The 27,749-nt window shown below is 47.3% G+C and overlaps 1 protein-coding gene and 1 long non-coding RNA gene across 2 annotated transcripts; one reads left to right on the forward strand and one right to left on the reverse strand.

Moving 5' to 3' along the window:
* Nucleotides 1-436: 436 nt before the first annotated feature.
* Nucleotides 437-14,411, forward strand: LOC129637761 (uncharacterized). The gene is made up of 3 exons (XR_008707568.1): nucleotides 437-694; nucleotides 13,270-13,339; nucleotides 14,035-14,411. It is a non-coding gene; the product is annotated as an uncharacterized LOC129637761 (long non-coding RNA).
* A 7,834-nt stretch (nucleotides 14,412-22,245) lies between these two features.
* On the reverse strand, nucleotides 22,246-27,104 carry BCL7C (BAF chromatin remodeling complex subunit BCL7C). The gene is made up of 6 exons (XM_055562028.1): nucleotides 26,768-27,104; nucleotides 26,132-26,210; nucleotides 25,665-25,773; nucleotides 25,412-25,573; nucleotides 23,200-23,285; nucleotides 22,246-22,441 (listed from the first exon to the last, which is right to left on the reverse strand). The coding sequence occupies exons 1-6, from the start codon at nucleotides 26,857-26,859 to the stop codon at nucleotides 22,316-22,318; spliced, it is 654 nt and encodes a 217-aa protein (XP_055418003.1). The 5' UTR covers nucleotides 26,860-27,104; the 3' UTR covers nucleotides 22,246-22,315.
* Between the last annotated feature and the right edge of the window lie 645 nt (nucleotides 27,105-27,749).

A 27,749-nucleotide genomic window follows, 5' to 3' on the forward strand; every position in this document is an offset into this window, starting at 1 on the left:
CTCCAGTATTCTTGTCTGGAGAATCCCCTGGACAGAGGAGCCTGGGGGGCTACAGTCCATGGGGTCACACAGAGTCAGACACTACATAGCGACTAAACAACAAGGACCTAAGAAGCCTCTGGCAGAGGGGGACGGCTCTCTCTCAAGGCCAAGACGGGGATTCCTGTCTGGTAGGCAGAATTCTAAAGATAACCCTCTAAAATTCCTGCCCCTTGGTTCTTCAATCAAATGCTAATCTGGGTACTGCTGTGAAGGGGTTTTTGGAGGTGTAATTAAAGATCCAAGTCAGCTGAGGTTAAGATAGGGAGATTATCAACCAATCAGGTAGCTGTTTAGGAGAGGTTTCTCCAGCAGGTGGCGGAAGAGGAAACCAGAGATGTGAAGCATGAGGAGGACTGGAGCCCCTGCTGGCTTGCTGACGAAGGGACCCGTGTGATGAGGAATGCAATGGCCTTTTTATTGTCCCTGTGGGATCTTAATTCCCTGCCCAAGGATCCAACCTAGGCCCCATACAATGGAAGCGCGGAGTCCTAACCACTGGACCGCCAAGGAATTCCCTTTGGAGGCCTCTGAAAGAGCTGACACCCACCCTCCACCCCGACAGCCAGCATGGAGACATCCTACACTGTAAGGAACTGAATTTGGCCAACAAATGGAACTCACATGGAAGTGGATTTGTCCCTACAGCTTCTAGGTAAGAACCCACCTCAGTCAGCAACTTGACTTGGGCCTTATGAGGCCCTAGGCTTCCCTAGATAGTTCAGTTGGTAAAGAATCCGCCTGCAATGCAGGAGACCCTGGTTCGATCCCTGAGTTGGGAAGATCCCCTGGAGAAGGGTAAAGGCTATCCACTCCAGTATTCTGGCCTGGAGAATTCCATGGACTGTATAGTCCATGGGGTCGCAAAGAGTTGGACACGACTGAGCCACTTTCACTTTATAAAACCCTAAACTGAGAACCCAGCCAAGCCCATAGTCTCTGATCAACAAAAATGTGAGATAATAAATGAGTCTCACTTTAAACTCTAAGTTTGGGCTCATTTGTTACGGAGCAAGGGAAAATGAATACACTTGGTTTCATGAAAGAACCTGGCCAGAGGGACCTCCCTGGTGGCCTAGTGGTTAAGACTTTGCTTTCCAACGCAGGGGGTGCAGTTCAGTCCCTAGTAGGGAAGCTAAGATCCCACAAGCCTGGAGGCCAAGAAACCAAAACATAAACCAGAAATAGTATTGTAATAAATTCAATGAAGACTTTAAAAATGCTCCACATAAAACAAACAAACAAAAATCTTAAAAAAAAAAAAGAGCCTGACTAAAGAGGTGGGAATCCTTTCAAGGACTCCCTCTTTCCTGCCTTCCTTAGGAAAGAGCTTCCCTTGTGGCTCAGCTGGCAAAGAATCTGCCTGCAATGTGGGAGACCTGGGTTTGATCCCTGAGTTGGGAAGATCTCCTGGAGAAGGGAAAGGCTACCCCCTCCAGTATTCTGGCCTGAGTCCATGGGGTTGCAAAGAGTCAGACATGACTGAGCCACTTTCACTTTAGGAAAGAGAAATGTATCTATATTCCAGTTTCTTGATGTTTTTCCACTTGGGAGTTCTGCTTTACTCCTCTATATACCAGGTTTCACAAGGGGAGGCCTGTCATGGTCCCGTCCTACCAGTGACGGTGGGTGGATAAATCATGAATTCTGGGGTTTAGTAACATGGCCTAGAACTCAGGAAGAGGGGCGTTACGGGGGCTCCCTCTTTTCCCCCAGACATAGAGCCTCGGAAGAGCCTCTCTAGTCTGCTCACCTCTGAGGACCTGCAAGGGAGCTGTAGAGGCAGACTGACTGGAGAAGAGCCCCGTCAGCGAGGTTTCCTCTCCTTTGTGTCTTAGCAGCAGGATAAGTGTCTTCAAATGTGTTCAGTACTGGTTCCTAAGGGCTGAATTGTGCACCCCCCTCGAATTCATGTGCTGAAATCATAACACCTGCTACTTCAGAATGTGACTCTGTTGGGAGATAGGGTCTTTTAAGAGGTAATGAAGTTAAAATAAGGTCATGAAGGAGGGCCCTAATCCAACATGACTGGTATCCTTAAGAGAAGAGGAGATTAAGTCACTTCCTTGGTGGTCCAGTGGTTTTAAGACTCCCTGCTTCCACTGCAGGGGGTATGGGTTTGATGCCTGGTTGGGGAACTAAGATCCCACATGCCTTGCTGCATCACCAATAAATAAAGCTGTGAGAAAACAAATTTCTGTGGTTTCAGTCACCAGTCTGTGGTACTTTGTTACGGCAGCCCAAGCAAAGTAATACCCTGGCCTATTCAGGAGAACATTGCTCTCTTATACTCCTTGCCTCTGTTTGAGAGTGGAGAAGGCAATGGCACCCCACTCCAGTACTCTTGCCTGGAAAATCCCATGGATGGAGGAGCCTGGTAGGCTGCAGTCCATGGGGTCCCGAAGAGTCAGACACGACTGAGTGACTTCATTTTCACTTTTCACTTTCATGCAATGGAGAAGGAAATGGTAACCCACTCCAGTGTTCTTGCCTGGAGAATCCCAGGGACAGGGGAGCCTGGTGGGCTGCCGTCTACAGGGTCGCACAGAGTCGGACACGACTGAAGCGACTTAGCAGCAGCAGCTGTTTGAGAGAAGCTAAAGTGCTATTCCGAGTGGTCAGAGGAAATAAACTCATGAACAGATAAAGAGAAGCTAACAACCCATTGAGGAGGACTAAGAAACCAGAGGAGAGAAGACAAAGCAGGACCCCTGAATGAAATGGCTCCAACTGAAGTACAACTGATTGAGGAAGATTGTTAAAAGAAGGGCTATAATGGACTTCCCTGATGGTCCAATGGTTAAAACTCATGTTCCCAACGAAGGGGGCCCAGGTTCAATTCCTGGTCAGGGAACTAGATTCCCCATGCTGCAACAAAGCACCCACATGCTGCAAATAAGACCTGGTGCAAAAAATAGAAGGGCCATAAGGACTCAAAGTTCTTGTCACCCATCTTCCAATTCTGTTCTTCTCAAGTTCCTGACCAGCCAGCCAAACCTTAGCAACCGTCCATCAATTAATACAGGTTCATACTTCTGGTCATTTCACCCACCAGACATAGTGAAGAGCCGAAGACACTGCTCAAAGCTCTGTCCACTGTGAGGATTTTTCTTCACCAGTGTCCTTCAGGGTCACCCAGCTGGTGGGGGGAGCTGTGGCTGTCCACTGACAGCTCATAACAGCCTATCAGCCAGAGTCACCTGTAAACAGGCTTGAGTCTTTTCTTCATCAGTCAGCTGGGTGTAAAGGACACCCTAGAAAGGCACAGCCAGTGATGGAGGGAGAGAAGGTCAAGAAGCCACCTGCTCCTGTAAATGGCTCGTAACTTCTGGACCTTTCCAAGCTTGGTCTCTTATCTCAGGTGATGATAGATTGCTGCTGTGTACACCCAACCTCACAGTTGGGTTGGTCAGACAACATCCTTTCATGATGAGTATTCAGGTTGCTTGGTCACCCGATATCTGCTGGCTACGTGTTCAGTTCCTACCATGTCCCAAGAGCAAGCCAGAGACTGTTTCTTTTTTAAGTTATAGATTTTTAAAAAATATTTCTTTATTTGCTATGGGTCTTAGATCTAGTTCCCTGACCAGGGATCAAACCTGGTTCCCCTGCATTGGGAGCTTGGAGTCTTAGCCACTGGACCACCTGGAAGTCCCTTAAACTACAGATTTTTTAAGATATTTATTTGGCTGCATCAGGTGCTGTGCAACAGACTCTTGAGTTATGGCACATGGGCTCCAGAGTGCGTGGGCTCAGTAGCTCTGCTGCATGTGGGATCTTAGTTACCCTGACCAGGGATTGAACCTGCATCCCCTCATAGCAAGGCTGATTCTCAACCACTGGACCACCAAAGAGCTCCTCAGAGACTGTTTCTGAAAAGTAGAACAGTTGTCTATAGGAAAGAGCCTACACTTATCGAAAATCCTGTGAGTCTGTGCTTTGATTCTGCTCTTGGTGCTTGCTGGAATGTCACTGGCTTTGCTGGATCATCGGTACAGCAACAGGGCACCTTGAAAGTGTTATAGAACCTTCTCTTGCCCTGCTCTCTACTCAAAACTGGCACCTCCCAGGCGGTTTTACTGACGAGCTACATTGCCTCCAAAATCCATACATGCCTACCAAGCACTGTTCCTCTATGAGGGGGAGTAGGTTGTATGACAGCAACTGGTCTTTCACCTTGGAGGAGATATCTTTACATACTCTGGCCACTGAATCTCCAGAGACTTCACTGGAGTGACAGTCCCCTGAATCTTTTTTTTTTTTTGGCTGTGCTCAGTCTTCGTTACTACACGTGGGCTTTCTCTAGTTATGATGAGCAGGGGCTGCTCTCTAGTTGTGGTGTGAGGGCTCCTCATTGCAGTGGTTTCTCTGGTTGCGGAGCATGGACTCCAGAGCACAGGCTTCAGTGGCTGTGGTGCAGGGGCTTAGTTGCCTGCAGCATGTCAAATTTTCTCGGACCAGGGATTGAACTCATGTCCCCTGCATTAGCAGGTGGATTCTCAACCACTGAACCCCCAGAGAAGTATCCCCTGAGTCTTTAGAGGGCATTTATCTCCCACCTTCTAGTTTGCATATGTCTTATTAGGACAATTAAGGTACTTGTTACTTGCTGCTCATCAGATCCAATAATGTTCTCAATATAGTGGACCGGTGTGGTGGTCTGTGGGATGTTAAGATGACTGAGATCTTTGTAGACTATATTACAGCAGATCGGAATTGACAGATCCCTGGAGCATCCTGAAGATATACAGTGGCGTTGCCAGCTAGAGAGGAAACTGCTCTGGTGGACCTTGCATGTTGGTATGGAGAAAAAGCCAAGTCGCTAGTCAATTACCAAACATCAGGGGAAAGGTACTAAAGCTGGGACAGCAGCTGCAATTGGAATCATCACCCGATTCAGTTCATGCTGGTCTGCAGTTATTCTCCATCTGACTTCTGAACAGGCCAGACTGGCGGGTTAAATGGGTATGTGATGTCTCACTACCCCTGCTTCTTTCAATTCTTTGGCATGAATTTCTGCACTTCTCCCAGGGATGTGGTATTTTTACTGGTTTGTTGTCTTTGTAGCAAGTGGGACTTTCACTTAGCCTGTCTTGCTATATTGGTCCCCAGTCTGTGGTTCAGAGAGACTATGTGGGGATTCTGCCACTATGCCAGTTTTCAAGTTACTGCCTCTCAGCTCCAAATTTACGCTTTAGTATTTGCTCTGAGATACTGGACTGGACCATGTACTCGTTTCTCCTTGCAGTGAACATGATGTTAAGCTTTGTCAGTAGAGGGCGCTGGAGAGACATTGAAAGAGGAAGGAGATGCTCTTCCTGGTTCTGGTACTGTTGAGGCTTTTTTCTTGCTCCGTTGCACAGTCTTGCATGGGCACATGTATGTGGGCACATCCAGGGGTTCCCTGCCTTAGAGATGACAGTGAGGAGTACTTTGATGAGCTCACAGCTCCCAACTTGCAACCACATTACCTTACCTCTCTACCTCCATGTGGACACCACTGACCCCAGACCACATGTTGCCTTTGCAGTGACTGGACTCAGCACTTGGACTCCTTATGTACACCACCCGTCCTGACCCTCACACAGCTTTCTCTCACACTGATCTGCAGAGCATGCTTTTTCCAACACTTGAGGACGGGAGCAGTCTGATTTTCTCCAGCACTGTGTTCTTACCAAGCTCACTTTCTCTAATGTTGGCAGTGCTTGATTCCTTTCTCAGTGCCACTTTCTCCAGCACCTGGCTCTCACTGAGTGTATATTCTCTACCATGTGACTCCACAGTGGCATGACTTTCTACTGTGCTGATCCCTGTACTGATAAAGCTCTCCAGCACCCGGCTCCTGTAGAGAACACCTCCTGCAATCTTGGTTCTAGCAATGCTCCATGATTAGCAGCTTCACCCGACACCCCAGAGGGCCAATTTCCAGGAAGTCACATAGGTAAGGCCGTCAGCAGTTTGTCTGCCTGGTCCTTTCAAATGAAGTCTGATCTCAGCCTGGTGGGAAAGGGATCTGTCTTGGGCTCTCTACATGAGTCCTAGGGATAGTAGCTGATCTTAATATCTAATTCTGTATTCTTTAGAAGTCTCTTTAGCCCTCGTTAGCCATTTCCCTATTATTCCTATCAATAGTTCTTTATGTTAAGCTTTCCCATGGTGGCTTCTGCCTCCTGGTTGGACCCTGACTGATACAATAATTGGTTCTGGGAGTGGTTCTAGGAGAAAGACCCACAGAGATGGGATTTTGCAGTGATATGGTCACAACCTTGAGTGCTGAGCTCTAGTCAATGGGAAATAGGATGCTAATAAACCACACCATGCAGTTGCATCACAGTTAATCAAACTATCACCTGTGGCTGATTGTGACGGGGTGACAAGTAAAGCATATGCCTTGGGAGTCCAACTGGCTGCTTCTCCTGCTCCTACGGCAGCAGTAGTAACTCTAGACTGTGTGGTAGGATGGATTCTTTGCAGTGCCCTTGAGTGATTAGAGACAAAATGACAACTGAATTCACTGTCTTAACAAATTTGTTATGGGAAATCTAGGCCATCAATCAGGAAAGAATAGGGTGCAGAAATTTGGAAGGGCGCATGTGGTTAGAATCAGACAAAGGAGACAACATTGAACTCCCAAGTCATTCTGAGTCTCTTTTGCCATTGGAAGTAGCTTGCTCTCCTGTGTCTAATGAAACTAACTTTTCTCTGTTTGAAAACCCTGTGATAACTTTACCTGGGGCAAATGCCTTGAAAAGGGGCGCTCATTCCACTCAAAATTCATCTCCCCTGCTGCCTATAAGTCTTTCAGTTCAGCTCAGTCATTCAGTCATGTCCGACTTGTTGCAACCTCATGGACTGCAGCACACCAGGCTTACCCGTCCATCACCAACTCCCAGAATTTGCTCAAACTCATGTCCATCGAGTCGGTGAGGCCATTAAACCATCTCATCCTCTGTCATCCCCTTCTCCTGCCTTCAATCTTTCCCAGCATCAGGGTCTTTTCCAAGGAGTCAGTTCTTTGCATCTGGTGGCCAAAGTATTGGAGTTTCAGCTTCAGCATCAGTCCTTCCAATGAATATTCAGGACTGATTTCCTTTAGGATTGACTGGTTTGATCTCCTTGCAGTCCAAGGGACTCGTAAGAGTCTTCTCCAACACTACAGTTCAAAAGCATTAATTCTTCAGTGCTCAGCTTTCTTTATAGTTCAACTTTCACATCCACACATGACTACTGGAAAAACCATAGCTTTGACTAGATGGACCTTTGTTGGCAAAGTAATGTTTCTGCTGTCTAGGTTGGTCATAGCTTTTCTTCCAAAGAGCAAGCATCTTTTAATTGCATGGCTGCATGTCACCATCTGCAGTGATTTTGGAGCCCCCCAAAATAAAGTCTCTCATTGTTTCCCCATCTGTTTGTCATGAATTGATGGGACCAGATGCCATGATCTTTGTTTTTTGAATGTTGAGTTTTAAGCCTTTAACTAGAGTCAAATCTCAACATATTCCAGGGAAACAGGTACACATTATGATCCAGTTAGGAACATCTTATACATTGGAAGAATTGTAATACATTGCTAATATGTGGCAGAAAGTGAAGAGGAACTAAAAAGTCTCTTGATGAAAGTGAAAGAGGAGAGTGAAAAAGTGGGCTTAAAGCTCAACATTCAGAAAACTAAGATCATGGCATCTGGTCCCATTACTTCATGGGAAATAGATGGGGAAACAGTGGAAACACTGTCAGACTTTATTTTTTGGGGCTCCAAAATCACTGCAGATGGTGACTGCAGCCATGAAATTAAAAGACACTGCTTGGAAGGAAAGTTATGACCAACCTAGATAGCATATTGAAAAGCAGAGACATTACTTGGCCAACAAAGGTCCGTCTAGTCAAGGCTATGGTTTTTCCTGTGGTCATGTATGGATGTGAGATTCGGACTGTGAAGAAAGCTGAGTGCCGAAGAACTGATGCTTTTGAACTGTGGTGTTGGAGAAGACTCTTGAGAGTCCCTTGGACTTCAAGGAGATCCAACCAGTCCATTCTAAAGGAGATCAGCCCTGGGTGTTCTTTGGAAGGAATGATGCTAAAGCTGAAACTCCAGTACTTTGGCCACCTCATGCGAAGAGTTGACTCATTGGAAAAGACTCTGATGCTGGGAGGGATTGGGGGCAGGGGGAGAAGGGGACGACAGAGGATGAGATGGCTGGATGGCATCACCGACTCAATGGACTGAGTCTGAGTGAACTCCAGGAGTTAGTGATGGACAGGGAGGCCTGGTGTGCTGCAATTCATGGGGTCACAAAGAGTCGGATGTGACTGAGCGACTGAACTGAACTGAACTGAATATGTTGACAGAAGCCTAAGAAGTGCGTGAGAATGGGTTTTAAGGGTGTTAGAGCAATGAGGGTAAGTTATAACTCTAGCTAGAGCCACATTCATTTATGGGTATATTTACTAAAGATCCCAGATTTAATGTGCTAAGAAGTTGGCACTAAGAAATCACTTGGTTAGCTAACTGAATTTTGGACCTAATAGTAGTCTGTACTTAATGAGGTCAAGATGCTACAGTGTTCCTGGTATCACATAGAAGAGAGAATCTAAAGGCTTAGTGTGATAGATTTATCATGTGCAATCTGTCAACTGTATTCAGTGAGAGGACCCAGAAGACAATTTCTTTGCTAAAACATTGAAGGGAGCACCTCCATGCTTATAGAGGATATCACCAGTTGAGGAGAGGCTCCCTAATATCAGTGGGTATGATGGGATCTGGGCTTTCCTGGTGGCTCAGACCATAAAGAATCTGCCGGCAATACAGAAAACCTGAGTTCAATCCCTGAGTCAGAAAGATCCCTTGCAGAAGGGAATGGCTACCCACTCCAGTATTCTTGCCTGGAGAATTCCATGGATAGAGGAGCCTGTTGGGCTACAGTCCATGGGGTTGCAAAGAGTCAGACACGATTGAGCAACTAATACACACATGAGGGGATCCAGACAAGGTAGATGCATCAGTTGTAAAGGGCAGCAGGGACCACCAGGCAATCTGATTTCTTGGCTAGCAGAGGTCTTTGGCAATGGTACTTAATCATAGTTCCTAGGAATGAAATAGATAGGAAACCTACTCCACTACTGTTAGATTTGTTTCCTTTCTGATCTTCTATCTATTTTATCCATTGTCAAAAGTATTGAAGTCTTCAACAATTATTACTGAGTTGTCTATTTCTTCCCTCAGTTTTGTCAGTTTTAATTTCAGGTATTTTGGGGTTCTGTTTCTAGGCACCTATGTATTTATAATTATTATGTCTTCTAGATAGGTCAACCTTTTTATTATCATAAAATATCTTTTGTCTCTAGTAACAAGATTTGTTTTGGATTCTGTTTTGTCTAGTAATTCCATAGCCACTCCACATCTCTTATAGTTACTCTTGTATATCTTTTTCTTTTTAGTTTCAACCTATTTATGTCATTGATTATAAAGATATCATATAGTTGGATCAATTTGGGTTTTTTAAATTGATTTTTAAATATCTGCCAAATCTCTATCTTTTGACTGCAGTGTTTATTTACACTTAATGTAATTGCTAATAGATAGGATTTACATCTGTCATTTTGCTACTTGTTATCTATATGCCTTTCACTTTTTGTTCTTGTTTTTCTACTACTGCTTTCTTTTTGTGTTAAATATTTTCTAGTATTCCATTTTACTTCCCTTGTTTCTTTTAGTCTATTCTTTTGAGTTACTTTTTCAGTGGTTTCCTTGGGGATTACAATTAACATGTCTACTTAAAGCAATCTAGTTCATGTTAATGCCAACTTAATTTCACTAGTACGTAAAAAGTTGCTCCTATATAGCTCCCTTCTCTCACACCTACTTTGTGCTATTATTGCCAAACAGATTACATCTTAATTTACTGTAAGCCCATAAACCCCACTTTACAATTATTGCATTTTTCAGTTGTCTTTAAAACATATAAAATAAAATTATAAACAAAATGTATTTGTACTGTCTTTTTCATGTACTTACATAGTTTCTTTTACTGATATTCTTTATTTTCTCATGTGGATTTGAGTTACTGTCTAGTCCTTCCATTTCAGCCTAAAGGATTGCCTCTCTATTTCTTGTAGGGTAACTCTGCTAGGAACAAATTCTCTGCATTTTTGTTGATCTGGGAATGTCTTAATTTCACCTTTTTTTTTTTTTTTTTTTGAAGGATTGTTTTGCTGGGTATAGATTTCTTGGTTGACAGCTTTAGTCTTTCAGCACTTTGCATATGTTATCTCACTGTTTTCTGGCCTCCATAGTTTCTGATAGGAAGTTAGCTGTTAATCTTATGGGAGATTCCTTGTATATTATGATTTGCTTTTTCTCTTGCTGCTTTTAGTACTCTGTCTTTTGACAGTTTGATTATGATGTGTTTAGATGTGAGTCTCTTTCAGTTTATCCTACTTTGAGCTTTGTGGCTGTGTAGATTAATTTTTTAAAAAATCAAATTTGGGAAAATTATTTCTTCAAATACTCTTTCTACACAGTCCTCATCTCTCCTTCTAGGACTCTCATTATGTGTATATTAGTACACCTGATGATATCCCACAGGTCTCTGGGGACACTATTCTTTTTTTTTTCTTTCTGTTCCTCAGACTGAGTAACCTCAATTGACGTGCCTTCAATTGTGTTGATTCTTTTGCCAACTCAAATCTGCTACAGAGCCCTGTTAACTGAATCTTTCATTTCAGTTGTATTTTTGTATTGTTAAGCTCCAGAACTTCTATTTCTATTTGATATGTATGTATGTGTCTCATAATTATTTTGTTGTTGTTGAAAATGACATCTCTTTTTTTGGCTGCACTGTGTGGCTTGTGGGATTTTAACTCTTCAACCAGAGATTGAACCCAGGCCGTCAGCAGTGAAAGCATGGAGTCCTAACCACTGGACTGTCAGAGAATCCCAACAGTGACATCTTAAATATTATAATGTGGCCACTCCAAAAGTCAGATTCTCCCCCTCCTCAGGCTTTGTTGTTGTTCTTGCTGCTATTTATGAACTTTCCTAGGTTAATTCTGTAAAGACTGTATTCTTTGTGCATGGCCACTAAAGTCTGTGCTCAATTAACTTGCTTAGTGGTCAGCTAATGATTGGACAACTAATGCCTCCAACTAGTAAATCTCCTAGTCCTTTGAGGGACTGTGTGTACGTGTGCAACACTGCTTTAACTTCCACTTCTTGCTTGCACAGAGCATTAAGGTCAGCTAGAGGTGAGTTTGGGGTCTTCTCAGGTCTTTTCTACATGTGCTTGTGGCCTTCTAGGGATACCCAGGAATGTGTCAGAGCTTTTCAAAGCCCTCTATGAATATTTAATTCCCTAGTTTTTCCTTTTGAACTTTTTTGGTTCAGCTTCTCTTTTTTAAAAAGTTTTTATTTTTTATTATATTGGCTGTGCCACACGGTTTGCAAGATCTTAGTTCCCACAACCAGGGACTGAACCCATGTCTCCTGCACTGCTATGGAAAGCTGGGTTCAGATGCTAACTCCTGGGCCTATCGGGGATTTGAGAGGAAAGTGGGGTGTCATGGCATCTTCTCAGAAGTGACTTTACTTATAAGAAACTGCAGATGCAGCTACCATGTGAATTAGGGGGACACCTCTCTAGTATAACGTCTTGAATTCCTTAACTGGAATTTCTCCCACCATGGAATTAAGACTCTCCCTGGCACCAAAACACACACACCACATCTCTAGTTATCCAGGCAACACCTCTTGGATTCTTGTGTGCCCTTGAGAGAGGAAGAAAATCCCAACATTGCCTCAGATGGAATTTCTGCTTTGAGTCATAAATTACAGTGTGTATGTGTGTTTTTTAATAATTGATTATTTGTTTGAAGGGGCTTCCCAGCTGGTGCAGTGGTAAAGAATCTGCCTGCCAATGCAGGAGATACAAGAGATGTGGGTTCACTCCCTGGGTTGGGAAGATCCCCTGAAGTAAGAATGGCAACCCATTGCAGTATTCTTGCCTGGAAAATCCCATTGACAAAGGAGCCTGACGGGCTACCAACCATGCAGCCCCAAAGAGTCAGACACGACTGAGTACACACGTACTTTGAAGGTGTACCCAAAACAACTTAACCAGCCTGGTCCCCACATGTTTTGGTCTAGTGGCTAGGGTCCTCTCTCAAGTCTGCTAGTCCATTTCTCACCCCCAGTTTTACTTTCAAACTTGGTTAAAAGGTGGTTGTTGGAAATTAGACCTTGGGTTAAATCTAGGTTCTGTTACTAGCTATGTGACCTTGGACAAGCTACCATAGTTAACTTTGCTATACCTGTTTCTTCATCAGTAAAATGATGCACTTCTTCTGAGAAATTGTTAGGAGAGTGAAATGGAAGAATAGGGTGGTTTTCCAACTACATCCTGGAAAGCCTCAAATCAGACAATCTAGTGTTTTCCAAACTTCATTCACATCCCATCTTCCCAACCTTCAGACATTCATACACCATTTCTACTATTTGCTTAATCTTGTCATTTAAATATAACTTTCAAAATGAAAACACATTTATTCAAGAAGGACATTACCACAAACAGGAACTTACCCTAAGGTGGTAAAAAATAAATACAACAATGTCAAAATGATTGTATCTAATTCTCACTGGCTATGGTTATAGGCCAAAGCTCTGAGCTCAAGGCCTGGACTTTAAGATAGGGGATTATCCCAGTCATAAAAGGCCTTATATGGCTGTATATGAAATGTCCAGAATAGGCAAATCTATATAGACAGAACATAGAATAGAATAGCGATAGTCTAGGGCTGGAGGAGAATGGGATGATTGCTAATGGGTATGGTTTGAGGGTGATGAAAAATGTTCTAAAGCTGACTGTGGTGAGAATTGCACAACTCTGAACATACTTAAAAGAACCACTGATTTATCTATTTTAAGTGGGCAGATTGTATGGTATATGCTGTGGGACTTCCCTGGCAGTCCAGTGGCTAAGACTCCACACTCCCAATGCAGGGGGCTGGGGTTTGATCCCTAGTCAGGGAACTAGATCCCACATGCCACAACTAAAGGTCCTGCATGTGGCAAGAAAAACCTAAGATCCCAAGTGCCACAATTAAGACCTGGGGCAGCCAAATAAGTAAGTAAGTAAGTAAGTAAGTAAATAAATAAATAAATGTGTGTGTGTGTGTGTATACTTTTGTTTTTTAAGAGAGAAAGCTGCTAAATTTTATTTATTTTTTCTCCTTGAGGTAAAGGATGCAAAGATACGTGAACCAGGACCACTATTATAACTCACGATTACTTAACTCGGACAGATCTGTGAGTACCACCCCCCATCATCTCCCTGTGGTAAGCTTTTGCCCCTTTATGAAGAGATTCTAGTTGTAAGCACTCAGTATTAGTTAATACTTCCCCAAACAGATCTGCCATTCAAGTCGCAAAAACTTGGTTTATATCCTCCCTACTCCGCCACCGTCGTGCATCATGATTGTGGAGAAAATCGCCCTGAACCTCACTTTTCTTACTTGTAAAATGAGAACATGCTCCCGAAGTTGTAGTAAGGAGGGGAAATATGCTGGACTGAGGATAATGGGGATATAGTAGTTTCCCTGGGGGTAAGTAATTAGAAAAAAACCAACGGTGATCGGCTAGTCCCGGGATCCTTATGCCGGCATTACAGCCATGGAGACTAAAGGCCCAGAGTGCCTCACATGCTGCCCCCAGGAGAAGATGCTGGTCAGGAACTCGGAGAAAGGGGACGCGTCGGCACGGCTTGGCCTCGGTGACCCTGATCTGCCGCAGCTCCGACAGAGCACCAGTCACACACACACACCTCCGCTAGTTCCCCGCAACCCAGGGAGAAACCGCGCCCAGAGCGCCGGCGCCGGAAGTCCGCCCGCGGCCTCTCTAGGATGCCGGGCTCTGCGCTCTGTGCCCTTAACCCTTGCGACGCCGCGGCGCGCTTTCCTGGCTGTCGGCCGTTTGGAAGGCGTGCTGCCTTCCTTTGTTTCCAGGAAGCTTCACCAAAGGCAGTGAGGGGAGCACGGCCTGTGGATCCAATTCTACAGACAAGGCGACTGAAGTCACTCGGCAGCTGAACCAGACCCCCGGTGTCCCATTTAAGCCTGTCTTCATTGATTCCAACCGCCTCGCTCCAGTTCCCTCACCATATCTTAAAATAGATACAGTAAAATCTCAGCTGAGGTTATTATCGATACAACGGACATTTACTTTCTTTTCTTTGGCACTGCATTTCCTAAATTTCCTAGAGTGCTTGCAATCCTACCAGTGATTTTAAAACTTAAAGGTTCGAAATATTATTCACTTTACAAAAATTTGGTTTCTATATAGGTTCTCAGGGTACATGATCTGCTCTTGGTTCACTCTGCTCCTGGTATATATATAGTAAGTCCCCTACATACCAACCAGTTCCTTAGGAGAGCTCATTCATAACTCCAGTTTGTTCCTAAGTCCAACAAAGTTAGCCTAGGAACCCAACTAATGCAATCAGCTACAGTAGTACTGTACTGTAACAGGTTTTTCTATACTTTTCACACCCATAATACATAAAAAACAAATACAAAAAAATAAAACATTTTTAATCTTAGAGTACAGTACCTTGAAAAGTACAGTACAGCAGCTGGCATCCAGGGGCTGGCATCCAGTGAACAGGTAGGAAGAGTTACTGATTGGGGAGAGGATGTGAGAGATGGTGGAATTGAAGGATCGTCAGCAATAGGAGACGGAGAGCAAGCTGCAATTTCACTCATGCCTGACGTTGATGGCACAGGTTCTGGTTCCTTGCTGGATTCAGTTCTATCTACCCTCTTGAAAAAAAAAAACAATCCAGTGATGGACTGGGTAGCAGCTCTTTTTCTCTCATTATTAGATGACCCAGTAGTGCTGGATAGCATCCTGAACAACATTCATGTACCATTCTACGTTCAGGTCCTATGCCTCAAAAACTAAAACTGCCTCCTCAAATAAAATCATCTTGTCATTTCCAGCATGGTGAATCGCTTCAGTTCTTCTGTTATTTCTTCTTCCTCTTGACTCTCTTCATCCTTCCTCTGAGCCTTTAATTCCATCAGGTCTTCATTAGTACAGTACAGTACAATAATTTCTCCAAGGGTTTCAGGAAGTTCCCAGGCAGCTACCATATCTGCACTCGTGGCCTCACCACTTTTCCGTTGTGAAGGTTGACTGTAGCCTTGAACTATAGCTGGCATTAAAGATGCACCCTCTGATTCTTTGCCCTGTTTCTTCTTCAAGCCTTCATAAAGGCTTTTTAGCTTTCTCTTGAATCAGCATTAAGCTGAGGAGGATTAGACACTGATGCTGATCCTGCATTCACACTCTGAGAAGTTTCTCCATCTCCTCCATCAATTTTCCATGCTTCTTCGACATTATTGTTGACATCATCGGCACAGCAGACTTCACTTCACACGTTCCATGATCTTGTCCTTGTTCTTTAGAATCCTGCTGATGGTTGAATGACTCATGTTTTAATCTTTTCACTTCGCTCCACTCTCAATTATTTTCACTTTTGTTTCCATCGTTATCACTTGGTGCTTCTTAGCAGCTACACTGCTGCTGCTTGTACACTTGCTTCTGGGTATCCTGGGCTTGGAATAAAGATACTGTTCTACTGTACTCTGTATAGTACTGTACAGTAAAATACACAAAAGCACAACCACTTGTAGAAGATGCGCGTGACAGTGTACACCAGACACGTGAACTAACTTACGTGACTGGACATACGAACATGTTTGCATCATGGAAAGTTCGCAACTTGAAGGTTCTCATGTAGGGGACTTACTGTATACGGAAAAGATAATATTGGCTCCATGTTTCAGATGAGACAACTAAGGTCTAGATAGGGAAATGACTTGCCCAAGATCACACAGTACCAATCACCTGAATCCAGAATACCTCCATTCCTATGCTGTGTCCTGAACCCTTCACATCACCACAGCTGCATCCCAGAGCTGACTGGCGCAACAAAGGAGGGGACAGGCAGAAAAGTCATTGCCAACAGACAAATACAAGAGAACAGAGTAAGTTATTGTGCTCTGCCCTTGCACTTGCCCTGTGCAGGGAGCTGGGGGTCACCAACCAGTTACAGCCCTGCCTTCAACTGACTTGGAGAGTCTACCCATTGCTAAGTATGCCAATTCCAGATATGCATTCTGAAACTGGGCAAACAATCACAGGATGGGTTTGGGACCCTCTGAGCCCACTGTGAGAAGGACCTGAGCTTAAACTCAATGGATCATTTGATCTCAGTAAAGTTATGGGTCTCCAAGAGAACAGAGTTGAATGCTATAGTAGAAATGTAACAGGAAAAGGAGTAGGATTTACCAATGGAGAAAGGGAGATGGTCTTTCATTCACTGATCACTAACAAACACCTACTACTTACCAATCACTACAGAAGGCCCTGCAACAGAAATGAACAACGTGGCCTTACTTTAGCACAGGAAGTGAGATGTCAAGTGAAAGAGGAAGTATGGTGACTAACCCAGAACCTGACCTACTCTGAGGATCAGAGAACCTCCCTGAAGGAGGTGAGTGCTAAGCCAAGGCCTGAAAGATAGGTAGGCATTGGCCAGGAAGAAAGAGAAGAGGAGGAAGCGAAGGGTTTCTCTAGCAGAGGGAAGAGCAAGGGCTAAGATGAGAACTAGTTTGGTCAGCTTCTGTGTGTTCATGGGTCAGATGGTAGAGAGCTCAGGCAGAGGGGTGAGAGAGGTGAGTGAGTGAAAGTCGCTCAGTTGTGTCCAACTTTTTGGGACCCCATGGACTATAGAGTCCATGGAGTTCTCCAGGCCAGAATACTGGAGTGGGTAGCTGTTCCTTCTCCAGGGGATCTTCCCAACCCAGGGATCGAACCCAGGTCTTCCACATTGCAGGTGGATTCTTTACCAGCTGAGCCACCAGGGAAGCCCAAGCGAGAGCAGGGCCATATTGAGCAGGGCCTGGTCTGCCACAATAAGGAGTTTGATGGGAGAACTGCATGGGCAAAGGTAGGTGGGAAAGAGGACCACGAGGCCCACATGGCAGGTCAGGAATGAGGTAAGCACCCTGGAAGAAGAAACGAAGAGGCTGAGGAGGTGAGCAAGGACCAGGCTGGAGAGTTCAAACTGGCCTGCTGGCCATGCAAGTGAGCACGAACAAGCAGAGCAAGGCATGGAGGGGTGATGGGGACTGCGGGGACTGAAGAGCACATGCTCTGCCTCCATGGGCAGCCAGCCCTCTGCTCCCCTGGGTGATGACCATCCTTGTTAGCAGACTCTAAGTCTCGGAGCATCTGCTTTGTCAAAGGAGGCCGGGAGTCCAGATTTTTATATGAAATCACTTGATTTTAAGTGCTGGCAACACGTTCAGTACCATGTAAGTCAAGGGAAGTCCTAGCCACAGGCCACTGGTTCCCAAACTTTGCAGGATATCAGCATCACCTGTGGAGCTGATGCCCAAGTTGTGCCCTATACCACTGAAAATGTCTGGGGCTAGAAGCTAGGCATCAAAAGTTCCCAGGTGGTTCCAACAACCACTGCTGTAGGCTGAGGATATCCTTTGGGTTGCCAGACAAAGCCCGGGGGAGCCAAGTGAAGTTTTAGAGCTAGGGAGAAGCAGAACGGTTTGGAGTATAAGGAAAATCAGCCCTTAGAAGGAAGGACGTGTAGTGTGTAGTGAGGAAGGGCCTGGGCCTCAAGGGGCAGTGGTGGGATCCTGCTAGGGTGACCAACCATCCCAGCTTGCCAAGGACTGAGGGATTCCTGGGAATGGCACTTGAAGGGCTAACATAGCGGAAAGTCCTGGGCAAACCAGAATGCTTGGTCACCCTAGATTCTACCTCTGATATAGTTCTGTCTGGGGACGGATGCCCCCAGATATTCTAGAAAGGGCCCTGAGAAAAGGCTATCCATCTCTCTGTGATGCCCTTATCCAGGGTTCTGAGTGCCAGCCTTGACATACTTGTACAGGGAGCTAGAAACAGCGAGAGGACTAGGAACCATCTGCTGTCTTTGACCGGCAGAGCACTCCCGGTCAAAGCCAAGTGTACAGCCTATAACCCAGCAATAGGAAGGAACAAACCACTGATTCAAGCAACAGTGTGGACGACTCTCAAAAACATTATGCTGAATGAAAGAAAACAGACACCAAGGAGTGCCTACTATAAAATTCCATGCATGTGAAGTTCAAGAACAGGTTAACCTAATCAAAAACAAAATTAGAATGGTGCTGCCTCTAGGGAGTTGGGGACAAGGAAGAGCCAACAGGAAACATTCCAGGGGGAGACAGTGATGTCGTTGATAAGGGCTTAATTATGCAGATTATATATTTGTTGAAACACTGAAGCACAGTTAACACCTGTGCATTTTGCTATATGGATAGTTTGCCTCAAAGGAAAAGAAAAACCTGGACTCAACACTGGACTTTAATTGACATATATGCCGAAGTGTTGAGAGGGAAGTATGCCATTTTGTGCAGCTTATTTTGAAATGTATAAAGAAAATAAGAAAGATGGATGGATGGGTGGATAAGGATATGTGGTACAGCAAAGATAGTAAAATGTTAGAGCACCTAGGTGGTAGGTGTTATCAGTTTTACCTGTACAAGTCTTCCAATTTTGCTGTAAACTTTAAAACTCTATATAATAAAATATTGAGGAAAAAAATCCTCTAAATCTGATCATGTTATTGCTCTGCTCACACCCCTTCAATGGTTTTTCATCTCAGCGACAGTGAAAGCCAGGTCCTCACAATGGCCTCCAAGAAGGATGACCTTACACTCTAGTTATCCCAGGTTGCATCTGTTATCTGGGTATAACTGTTAATACTGGGTTGGCCAAAAAATTCATTTGGGTAAGATTCATAATCTGTAACATTATGGAAAAACTCAAACTTATTGGCAAACTCAATACATCTCCTTTTATCCTATTATAAGTTTGAATGACACATTATGTGACTGACTTGCCTCTGTGGCCCTACCTGACCCGACCTCACTTCCCACCCCTCTCTCCTTCCATCCCTCCACTCCAGAGGCACTGATCTCATTTCCAGCCATGTGCCCTCTCAGGGCCTTTGCACTGGCTATTCCCTCTTTCTGGAATGTTCTTCACCCAGGTAAGCACAAAGCTCTCCCCTTTACTTCTTTCAAACTTTTCATCAAATATCTCCTCCATAAGGCCTCCCCTGAATTTCTGATTTCACAATTGTAGTCTCCTCTTTCCCCACCTCCCTTACTCTATTTTTTCTAAAGTACTTATAATTTTCTACATAAGATCTAATTTACTGAAGATAAGGTCCATGAAAGCAAAGATTTATTTTCCATTAAGTCCATGCTGTATCCCCAGAGCCTAGAATAGTGCCAGGCAAACAGTAAGCGCACAATAAATATATGTTGCTATAATTAGCAGCTGAGTAGACAATGGATGGGTGATGGGCAAAAGCAAAGCAGAGAAACTCACTGAGAAGCACCCTCAAAACAAAGGGCCAGAAGGTGGGAAGATTATTTAGAACAGAGACTTCATGAGACAGAGTGCCTCATCGAATGTTGACTCTGACACCTGGGTGCTCCCACCTTAGCCAACTCCTGGGACTGTGGGCCATTTCTGGGGAACCCCAGGGAGGCATGCTGGGAACAAGCTGGGAGGAGGATGAGGCTGAGGACCTGTGGGGCATCCCAGGGGAGATGCCTTGAAGGTACGTGGCCCTGAGTCTGGAGGTGGGAGCATGACTTGAAGACAGAGACTTGGGAACCTTAATTCAAGCAGAGTCTTTATGAAGAAAAGAGCTAGGTCAGGAAATGTTCATGAGGGATATTTTAGGGGTTAGGAAAAGGAGAGAATGACATAGAGGAAAAGAATGGTGGGGCACTGGAGGCTAGGGCCCAAGAGCCAAGGGTGAAGAATTTCCAAAAAGAGAGTGTGGACGTGGGGAGGGGGCAGGGAGGGCATGGCAAGGGGATGATCAGGGGTATGCCTATGGAAGAGGTGGCTTTTAAAGTTACAGAGTAGTTACAGAGTAGACTACAGAAAGGGTGCAGGCAGGCTTGGGCCAAGGGACAGATGCCCAGAGCCTGAGGCCTTGGGCCAGGAGAAGGATAGGAATGGGGGAGACTCAAACTTTAGCCTTTCAAGGCTACTTGGAAATAACTTCTTTCCCAGTCTCACTGGCAAGTGAGTCTCTGCCCTCTACCCCTACTGCTGAACATTCTCATCTATAACATGGGCTAACAAAAGCCATTTATTGAGCACTTACTATGGACCAAGCCGAGAACTCTTTCTCCATATATCCCTTCATTTAATCCTCACAATCATCTCACCAGGCTGATATTACTATTATCTCCACTGTACAGATAAAACAACTGAGGCACAGAGAGGTTACATCACTTGCTCAAGGTCATAGAGAGAATGAATGGAAATGCTGAGATTCAAACCCAATTCTGAGCCTTAATACTGTACTAATCCATACAAAGCACTTTACAGAGCACTCTGGTTACCCCATGGGGTGATACATGAGATGACCCACACATCCCCAAAACGGTTGAGATTATTACCACATGCATGGCCCTCCAAAGATGTCCATGCCCTATCTCTGGAACCTGTGACGATGTTACTTTACATGGCAAATAAGATTCTGCTGATGTGATTACATTAAGAATCTTGAGATGGTAAGATTATCCTAGATTATCCCGTAGGACCAGAGTCTTTAATAGAGGGAGGCAGGAGAGTCAGAGAAGAAAAGGTGACAACGGAAGCAGAGAGAGAAAGGAAGTTTGGAGGATGCTACTCTTGCTAATGGATTTGAAGATGCAGCAGGGGCCACAAGACTTGCAGGTGGACTGCAGAAGCCGGAAAAGGCAAGCACATTCTCCCCTATAGGCCCTGGAAGGAATGAGCCCCTGCTGACACTTTTATTTTAACCCACTGAGAGTAATTTTGGAAATCTGTCCTCCAGAATGCTAAGGTAATAAATCTGTGTTGTTTTAAGCTACTAAAATTGTGATAATTTGTTAGGCGACAACAAAAAATGAATACACCACATCACTGCACACCTGGCTCCCCTGGCCAGCCCGGCTCAAATAGTATTACTACTTCAGCTGCTATCAGGAAATACCCTGAAATTTTTTAAAAAGTTCTTTAAAGTTTCAATGTGGTCTTCTCTGAACCTCAGTCTCCTCGTTTGTTAAAAACAGGACTCTGACTCTGACTCTCTGGCAGACATAGAGTGAAGGTTTCTTACGTTATTTGAAGGTTCTCACAAACCACTGCAGCAGATGAGGCCTAGCTATTGTCCCCATTGCTCAGATGAACAAACTACAGCTCAGAGAGGGAAAGGAGCCCAGCATAGAGCCATAGGGCTAGTGAGTAACAGAGCCAGGACTTCTGACTTCAGATATACCATGCTGAGGTGCATGGCTCAGAGTCCAGCTCACGTGCCACCTCCTCAGAGAAGCCTTCCTGGAAAGCCTCAGCTCATTCATTCATTCATCAAATAGTTACTATGATTGTTCTATGCCCAGTGTGCTGTTAGGCATGGCTGGGACCAAGTTCTGCTCTCAGCGGCCCACAGCCTAGTGGATGAGACAGATGTACAAACCTACTGTCCCCCAACACCCTGATCAATACTGAGACAAAGGGAGAGAAACACACGGGGTGGTGGTGTGGGGGCCCAAACGGTGGGAGAAACTAAGCCTGCAGTCAGGGAAGGCTTCCTGGAAGAGGTGGCCATTGAGATGAGGACAAGGAAGATTCCACTAGGAATGTGGGCAGGGGTCCACGGAGGAATGGCTGACCAGAGGCAGGGAGGCACCAGACTGTAGCTTCCTCAGGGCAGGGAACATGTTGGGTCATCGCAGGCCCCAAAATCCCTCGGGGCCTCCATGTTCCTGTGTGTGAATGGGACTCACACTCCTAGCAGCCCAGAGCTTTGGTAATTGCTGGGCCTGGGCAGGGCTGAGCAGGAAGAAAAGGGGTCCTGGGGATTCCCAAGAGCAGGACAGCCAAAGGCAGGGTCAAAGGTAAGGGGGACAAGACAGAGTGGAGAGAGGGTAGGGGAGGCAGGGTCCTGGCTCGAACCCCCCTTCCATGTCTGACTCAGGGTGTAGCTATAGGTAGATCCTCTTAGAGCCTCAGTGACCCCCTCTGAGAATTGGAGCATGAGACAAAACTGTCTCCAAAGACCCTCCCCAGCCCTGACGGGGAAACGACATGACACAAAATTACAAAAGGGTCTTTATTTGTAAAAAGCCAAAGGGGCCCCCGGGGCGACAGGACAGGCAGGCCGGCTTCTCAGGGGTCAGGGGCATTTGGGTAGATGCGCTTGAGTGGGGGGGCGCCCTCCGAGTCCTCGGGATCACCCTGGGCTGCCTCAGGGACAGATGGCACGGGCTCAAAGACGGGGTAAGCTTCAGGGGCCTGGAGAGGAAGGGTGGACAGGCGTGAGCTCCACCCCAACCCAAGAGTGCAGGCTCCTAGCCCTGCCTTCTCCAAAGCCTCCACTCCACTCCCTTCCCGGACTCGGGAGTCTAGCCAAGGGCTGGGGCCCCAGGACGCAAAGTGTGTGTATGCTAAGTCGCTTCAGTTGTGTCCGACTCTGTGCAACCCTATGGACTACAGCCCACCAGGCTCCTCTGTCCATGGGGTTCTCCAGGCAGGAATACTGGAGTGGGTTGCCATGCCCTCCTCCAGGGGATCTTCCCGACTCAGGGATCGAACCCAGATCTCTTATGTCTCCTGCATTGGCAGGTGGGTTCCTTACCGCTAGCGCCACCTGGGAAGCAGAATAATAAGGCGCAGGAAAACAACAACACTGTTTTGGGGGAAAGAAGTTGATAATTCTGGAAAACGTATTACACGGTAGTCCTTGTAGGAAAAGTCAGAAGTTTGTGGGAGACTTTTTAAAGCTAAGTTACATACTTAGGATTAAAAAAAAAAACTTGAAGGTGCACCACGATCTTTTCAGGTTTTTAATGGTCTCAAGTTAGCCCCCATCCAGCCTGTAGGATTTTGTTTCTAAAACACCCTTTTCTTTTCAGTCCCAAGAACCCAGCCTTTAGCTGTATCCAAGGCCTACATTTCCCACCTTGACCTCAAGAGTGCAGCCCTCAAGCTTTTAGTGACCCCACAGCTCCCCACTCCCTCCAAGACCTGGGAGTCCAGGTGGCCACTCTCACCTCAGCCTCCAACAATTCTGGAACAGGCTCCTCCTTGGTCAACATGGGGGGTTCATCCGTGCTGCCCGCAGGTATGCCCCCAGGATCTGAAACATGAAATTAACAGACGTTCCCTGAGCCACTGCAGAGACCAGGAGGGAAACCCACGAGTCACATAAGCCTGTGGGCTGTGGGAGCACTGAGTGGGGAGCCAGATCCCTGGCTGCAACCCAGAAAGAAAACGCAGGAAGGACATGTAGGTGGGATCTTGACAGGTGAGTAGATTTGATCAGGTAGACAAATGCGGAGCTGGAGTACATTTCAGGTAGAGGCAACAGAAGCTTGGCAAGCACAGATCTGGGTGTTGGATTCCGGGCGTGTGTGCGTGGGTGCTAAGTCACTTCACTTGTGTCTGACTTAGTGCGACCCTATGGACTGTAGCCTACCAGGTTCCTCTGTCCATGGGATTCTCCAGGCAAGAATACTGGAGTGGGCTGCCATGCCCCCATTCAGGGGATCTTCCTGACTCAGGGATCAAACCCATGTCTCTTTATGTCTCCTGCATTGGCAGTTGGGTTCTTTACCAGTGAGCCATCTGGGAAGCCTGGGGTTGGACTACTTGGGTTAAAATTCTGACCTTGGGCAAGTAACTTTATTTCTCTAAGCCTGTTTTCCTGTCTGTAAAATGGGGATGATTCTAGTAATGACTGGGCTCCCTGATGGCTTAGTGGGTAAAGAATCTGCTTGTAAAGCAGGAGGCACAGGAGATGCCGGTTCAATTCCTGGGTGGGGAAGATCCCCTGGAGGAGGACATGGCCACCCATTCCAGTATTCTTGCCTGGAGAATCCCCATGGACAGAGGAGTCTGGTGGGCTAAAGTCTAAAGGGTCGCAAAGAGTTAGATACGACTGAGTGACTACACCACATGCATAGTAATTACCACACAAGACTGTTGTAAGGATTAAATGAGACAGGAAAAGCCATTAGCACAGGGCCTGGCACAGAGTAAGTGCTCGATAAATGTGAATTATTGTTTTTATATTAGTACAGGTACAAAAGTGTGTGGTATTATCTAGACATGGAACATAGGCCCAAATCAGGGTGTTCTTCTATGGGAACAATGAAGTCAGCAGGGGACAGTTCATGAAGGGCCCCGAGTGCCAGGCTGAGGAGTCAAAGGCATAGAGAGTCACTGAAGGCTTTGCTGCAGGAAAAGAACCTTGTCAAACTTGTGCTTACTGGGGGTACGACTGGAGGAGGGGAGATCCCAGAGGCTGGAGCCAGGTGTGGGTGGGAGAGATGACAAAGCTGGGGAGGCAGGGGAAGGCAAACGCACGGGGGAAGTGAATCTGACCAGACAGGGGACTGACTCTAGGGGAAGACACATGAGGAGGACTCATGCCCAAGATCCTAGCTCATTGGCTATGTGTGCTTAGGTAACTTACTTAAACTCTCTGAGTTTTGGTTTCTCGTCTATAAATAGAGATCATAACCCTCATAGGGTTGTAGTGAAGATTAAATGAGATAAAACATGGAAAGCGCTTAGCTCAGTAAATATTAGCAGTTATATTACCACTTATTATTAATCACTCATGATTATCACAATTATTTTATCGTGCATGCATGTTCAGTCGTGTCCAACTCTTGGGGATCCCATGGACTGTAGCCCACCGGTCTGTCCAGGAGATTATCCTGGCAAGGATACTGGAGTGGGTTGTCATTTCCTTCTCCAGGGGATCTTCCTGACCCAGGAATTGAACCAGGGTCTCCTGCACTGGAAGCGGAGTCTTCACCAGCTGAGCTAACAGGGCTGCTGTTGTTCAGTCACCAATCATGTCTGACTCTTTGAGACCCGATGGACTGAGCCACCAGGGAAGGCCCAGCAAATACTTATTGAGCACCTACTATGTGTTCCATGGTGTTCTGAGGATAACACCAGTGAACAAGGTCAACGTGGGCCCAACAGTCAGGAAGCTGACATGATGTGGGAAAGAAAGCTATTTAACTAGTACAAAGCTAAATCTACATGAAAATCTCAGACAGTGATAAGTTATCCACAGAAGCTAAGAAGCCAGAGAAGGAGAGACTGTCCCTAGAGGAAGGGCGGTGACTTTCCACAGAACTCAGGGAAGCATCTTAGGAGGAAGGGCTGGCAGAGGGGCAAGCTGGTGGCTCCCACTTTGGAGGGGAGAGGGCTCAGAAGAGAGGGCTCCTGCGAGGCGCCTGGTCCTACCTCTCTCCTGGCCCAGCTGTGGGGGCTGAGCATCCTCTGGGACCCCTTCCGGTGGTCCAGCAGGTGACACAGGGCGGCTGGGCTGGGGGGTGCCCCCAGGGCTGGGCTCCGTGCCCTTCTGCAGAGAGCCTTCTGAATGGAAACTCTGGTTACTGTTCTCATCTGTGGGGGAAAAAGCCGAAAGGGTTGGGCTTGAGGCCCCAGTCCCCTCCCTTAATGCCCACAGCCCCCACATCCCAGCATTCCTACCTACCATTGAGATCCAGCAGGATGAGAGGGCCGCCCCCTCGGGGACTGGCGCCCCTGCCCCTCCGCTCCCGGCCTCGGGATCTCTCTGCCCCTCCACCTGCCCTCCGGCGCTCCTGGGGGTTAGAGGGCTAAGGGTCAGAGGCAGCTTTCTGGTTAGCACTTGCCAAGCCCCCACTGTGCAAATAAAGAAACTGAGGCAGAGAGAAGCGGAAGGCCCTGCATGAGGTGACAGGTTGTGCACGCTGGGTTAGTTCTTGAACCGGGGAGGTGAGGGCAGCAGGGGACCGAGGTCTGGTCGGGGGGGAGGGGAAGAGGAGGAGTTGCTATTAATTGTTAACATCTGTCTGTGCTCCTGCATTTGAGCTCTGAGTGGAGACTGGAGGTGGAGGCCAGGGTTGGGAGGGGCTTGCCCGAGGTTACACAGAAGAAGGGCCTGGGACGGGGGTGGGGGGAGTGGGGGGACTTGCTCACCTCCTCCTGGGGGTCCACCACTGGCACCCACTTGAAGATACGAAGGGAAGTGTCGCCCACAGTCACCCAGCGCTTCTCCCTGTGGGACAGTGGGGGATTGGGTCAGAGAGGCCTGAGGGGAGGGCCACCCCGGGGGCGGGACACATCTGGGGATACTCCGAGATATGGGGGTGATGCCCTGATGGAAGGGCACTTTTGCTAAGAGGACATAGTTGGAGAAACCCTGCAAACCCGAGGGCACAGATTGGCGGGGGGCGGGGGGGGTTGCTTCTAGAGAGAGTGTGACTTGGGGTCGCGGCTCTGCAGACCCCTGGGGTATACACATGGAGAGCTCGGACTCTGAGGCCGGCTGGGGACCTTAGCAATGAAGATCCCCGGGCACACTCGCGGGAGGAGTGTCAAAGCTTCAGGGGGCGGGGCATAAACGGGGGCTCCAGCTTCGGGAGGGCAGGACTGGGGAACACGCTTTGTAGACCCCAGGGTGTAGCCAGAAGGAAGATAGAGCCCCGCAGCTCCGGCGCGCAGCTGGGCGGCACACCTAACAGCTGGGGGCCACAGCTGGCGAAGCGGGGGTAGACTTATCTGGGGGAGGAGTGGCCCACCGGGTCCCGTCCCTGGCCCCGGGGCAGCGCTCACCATCTCCGGACCTTCTCGATGGTCGCCATCACCTTCTTGATGTCATCCTTGGCCCGGCTCCGGGTCTCGGCCCGCACGGTCCGGCCGGCCATGCTGGCGGGGCTGGGGCCCAGGCCGAGCCCGCGGCTGGGCCGCCTCCCGTCCGGCGGGCTCAGGCTCGGCGCCAGGCCGGGGCGCCGCTCTCTCAGCCCGTCGTCCCTCCGGGAGTTGGTCGCGCCCTCCCTCGCTCCCCCAACGCCTCCGCGAGTCCCCGCCCCGCTTCCTGCCGCCGCGCCCCGCCCCGGCCCGTCCCCGGAGCGGCCGGGCGGCGCGGGCGGCCAGAGCCCAGGCCTGGAAGTCGGCCGGCCCCGCCCCAACCGGGCCCGCCCCCTCGGGGCACCCGGACGCGCAGCGCCCCCTGCCTGCCGCCGAGAGGCAGGTTGGGGGCAGCTGGGCGACTGGACGCGCGCGGCGGGGCTGCGGCCGTGCGTTCAAGCCACGTGGGCGCCAGGGGGCGCGAGAGGGTCAATGTCCCGTGTGAGACCGCTGCGCGTGGGGACGTCCCTGGGACGCTGTGTGTGTGTGTCTCCCTCGCCAGACTATCAGGTTCTAAACTGTTCTACTACCCCTTCATCCATTCATTCAACAGTCTGAGTGCCAATTACGTGCCTGACACTGCATATAACTGATTCTTCACCCACCAGAACGGCTAAAATGAAAACGATGAAACCTACCAAGTGGAGGCGAGGAAGTAGGGCAACTAGATCCCTCTTGTTTCTGGGGGAGTGTAAATTGGTAGAGATACTACTTCGAAAAGCTGGCGACTTTTCAGCGAAACTATGATCCAACAGTTCCACTTCTAGGTCGTTAACAGCCAACAGAAATGCGTGGGTATGAGTACCAAGGGGCCTGTCCTGGAATGTTCATATCTCTGTAATAGCCTCAGACTGGAAACAACCCATCGACAGGGGAGTGGAAAATGAATTGGAGCCTGTTTACACCA

Source organism: Bubalus kerabau, chromosome 23, assembly GCF_029407905.1.
Source record: "Bubalus kerabau isolate K-KA32 ecotype Philippines breed swamp buffalo chromosome 23, PCC_UOA_SB_1v2, whole genome shotgun sequence".
NCBI lineage: Eukaryota > Metazoa > Chordata > Mammalia > Artiodactyla > Bovidae > Bubalus > Bubalus kerabau.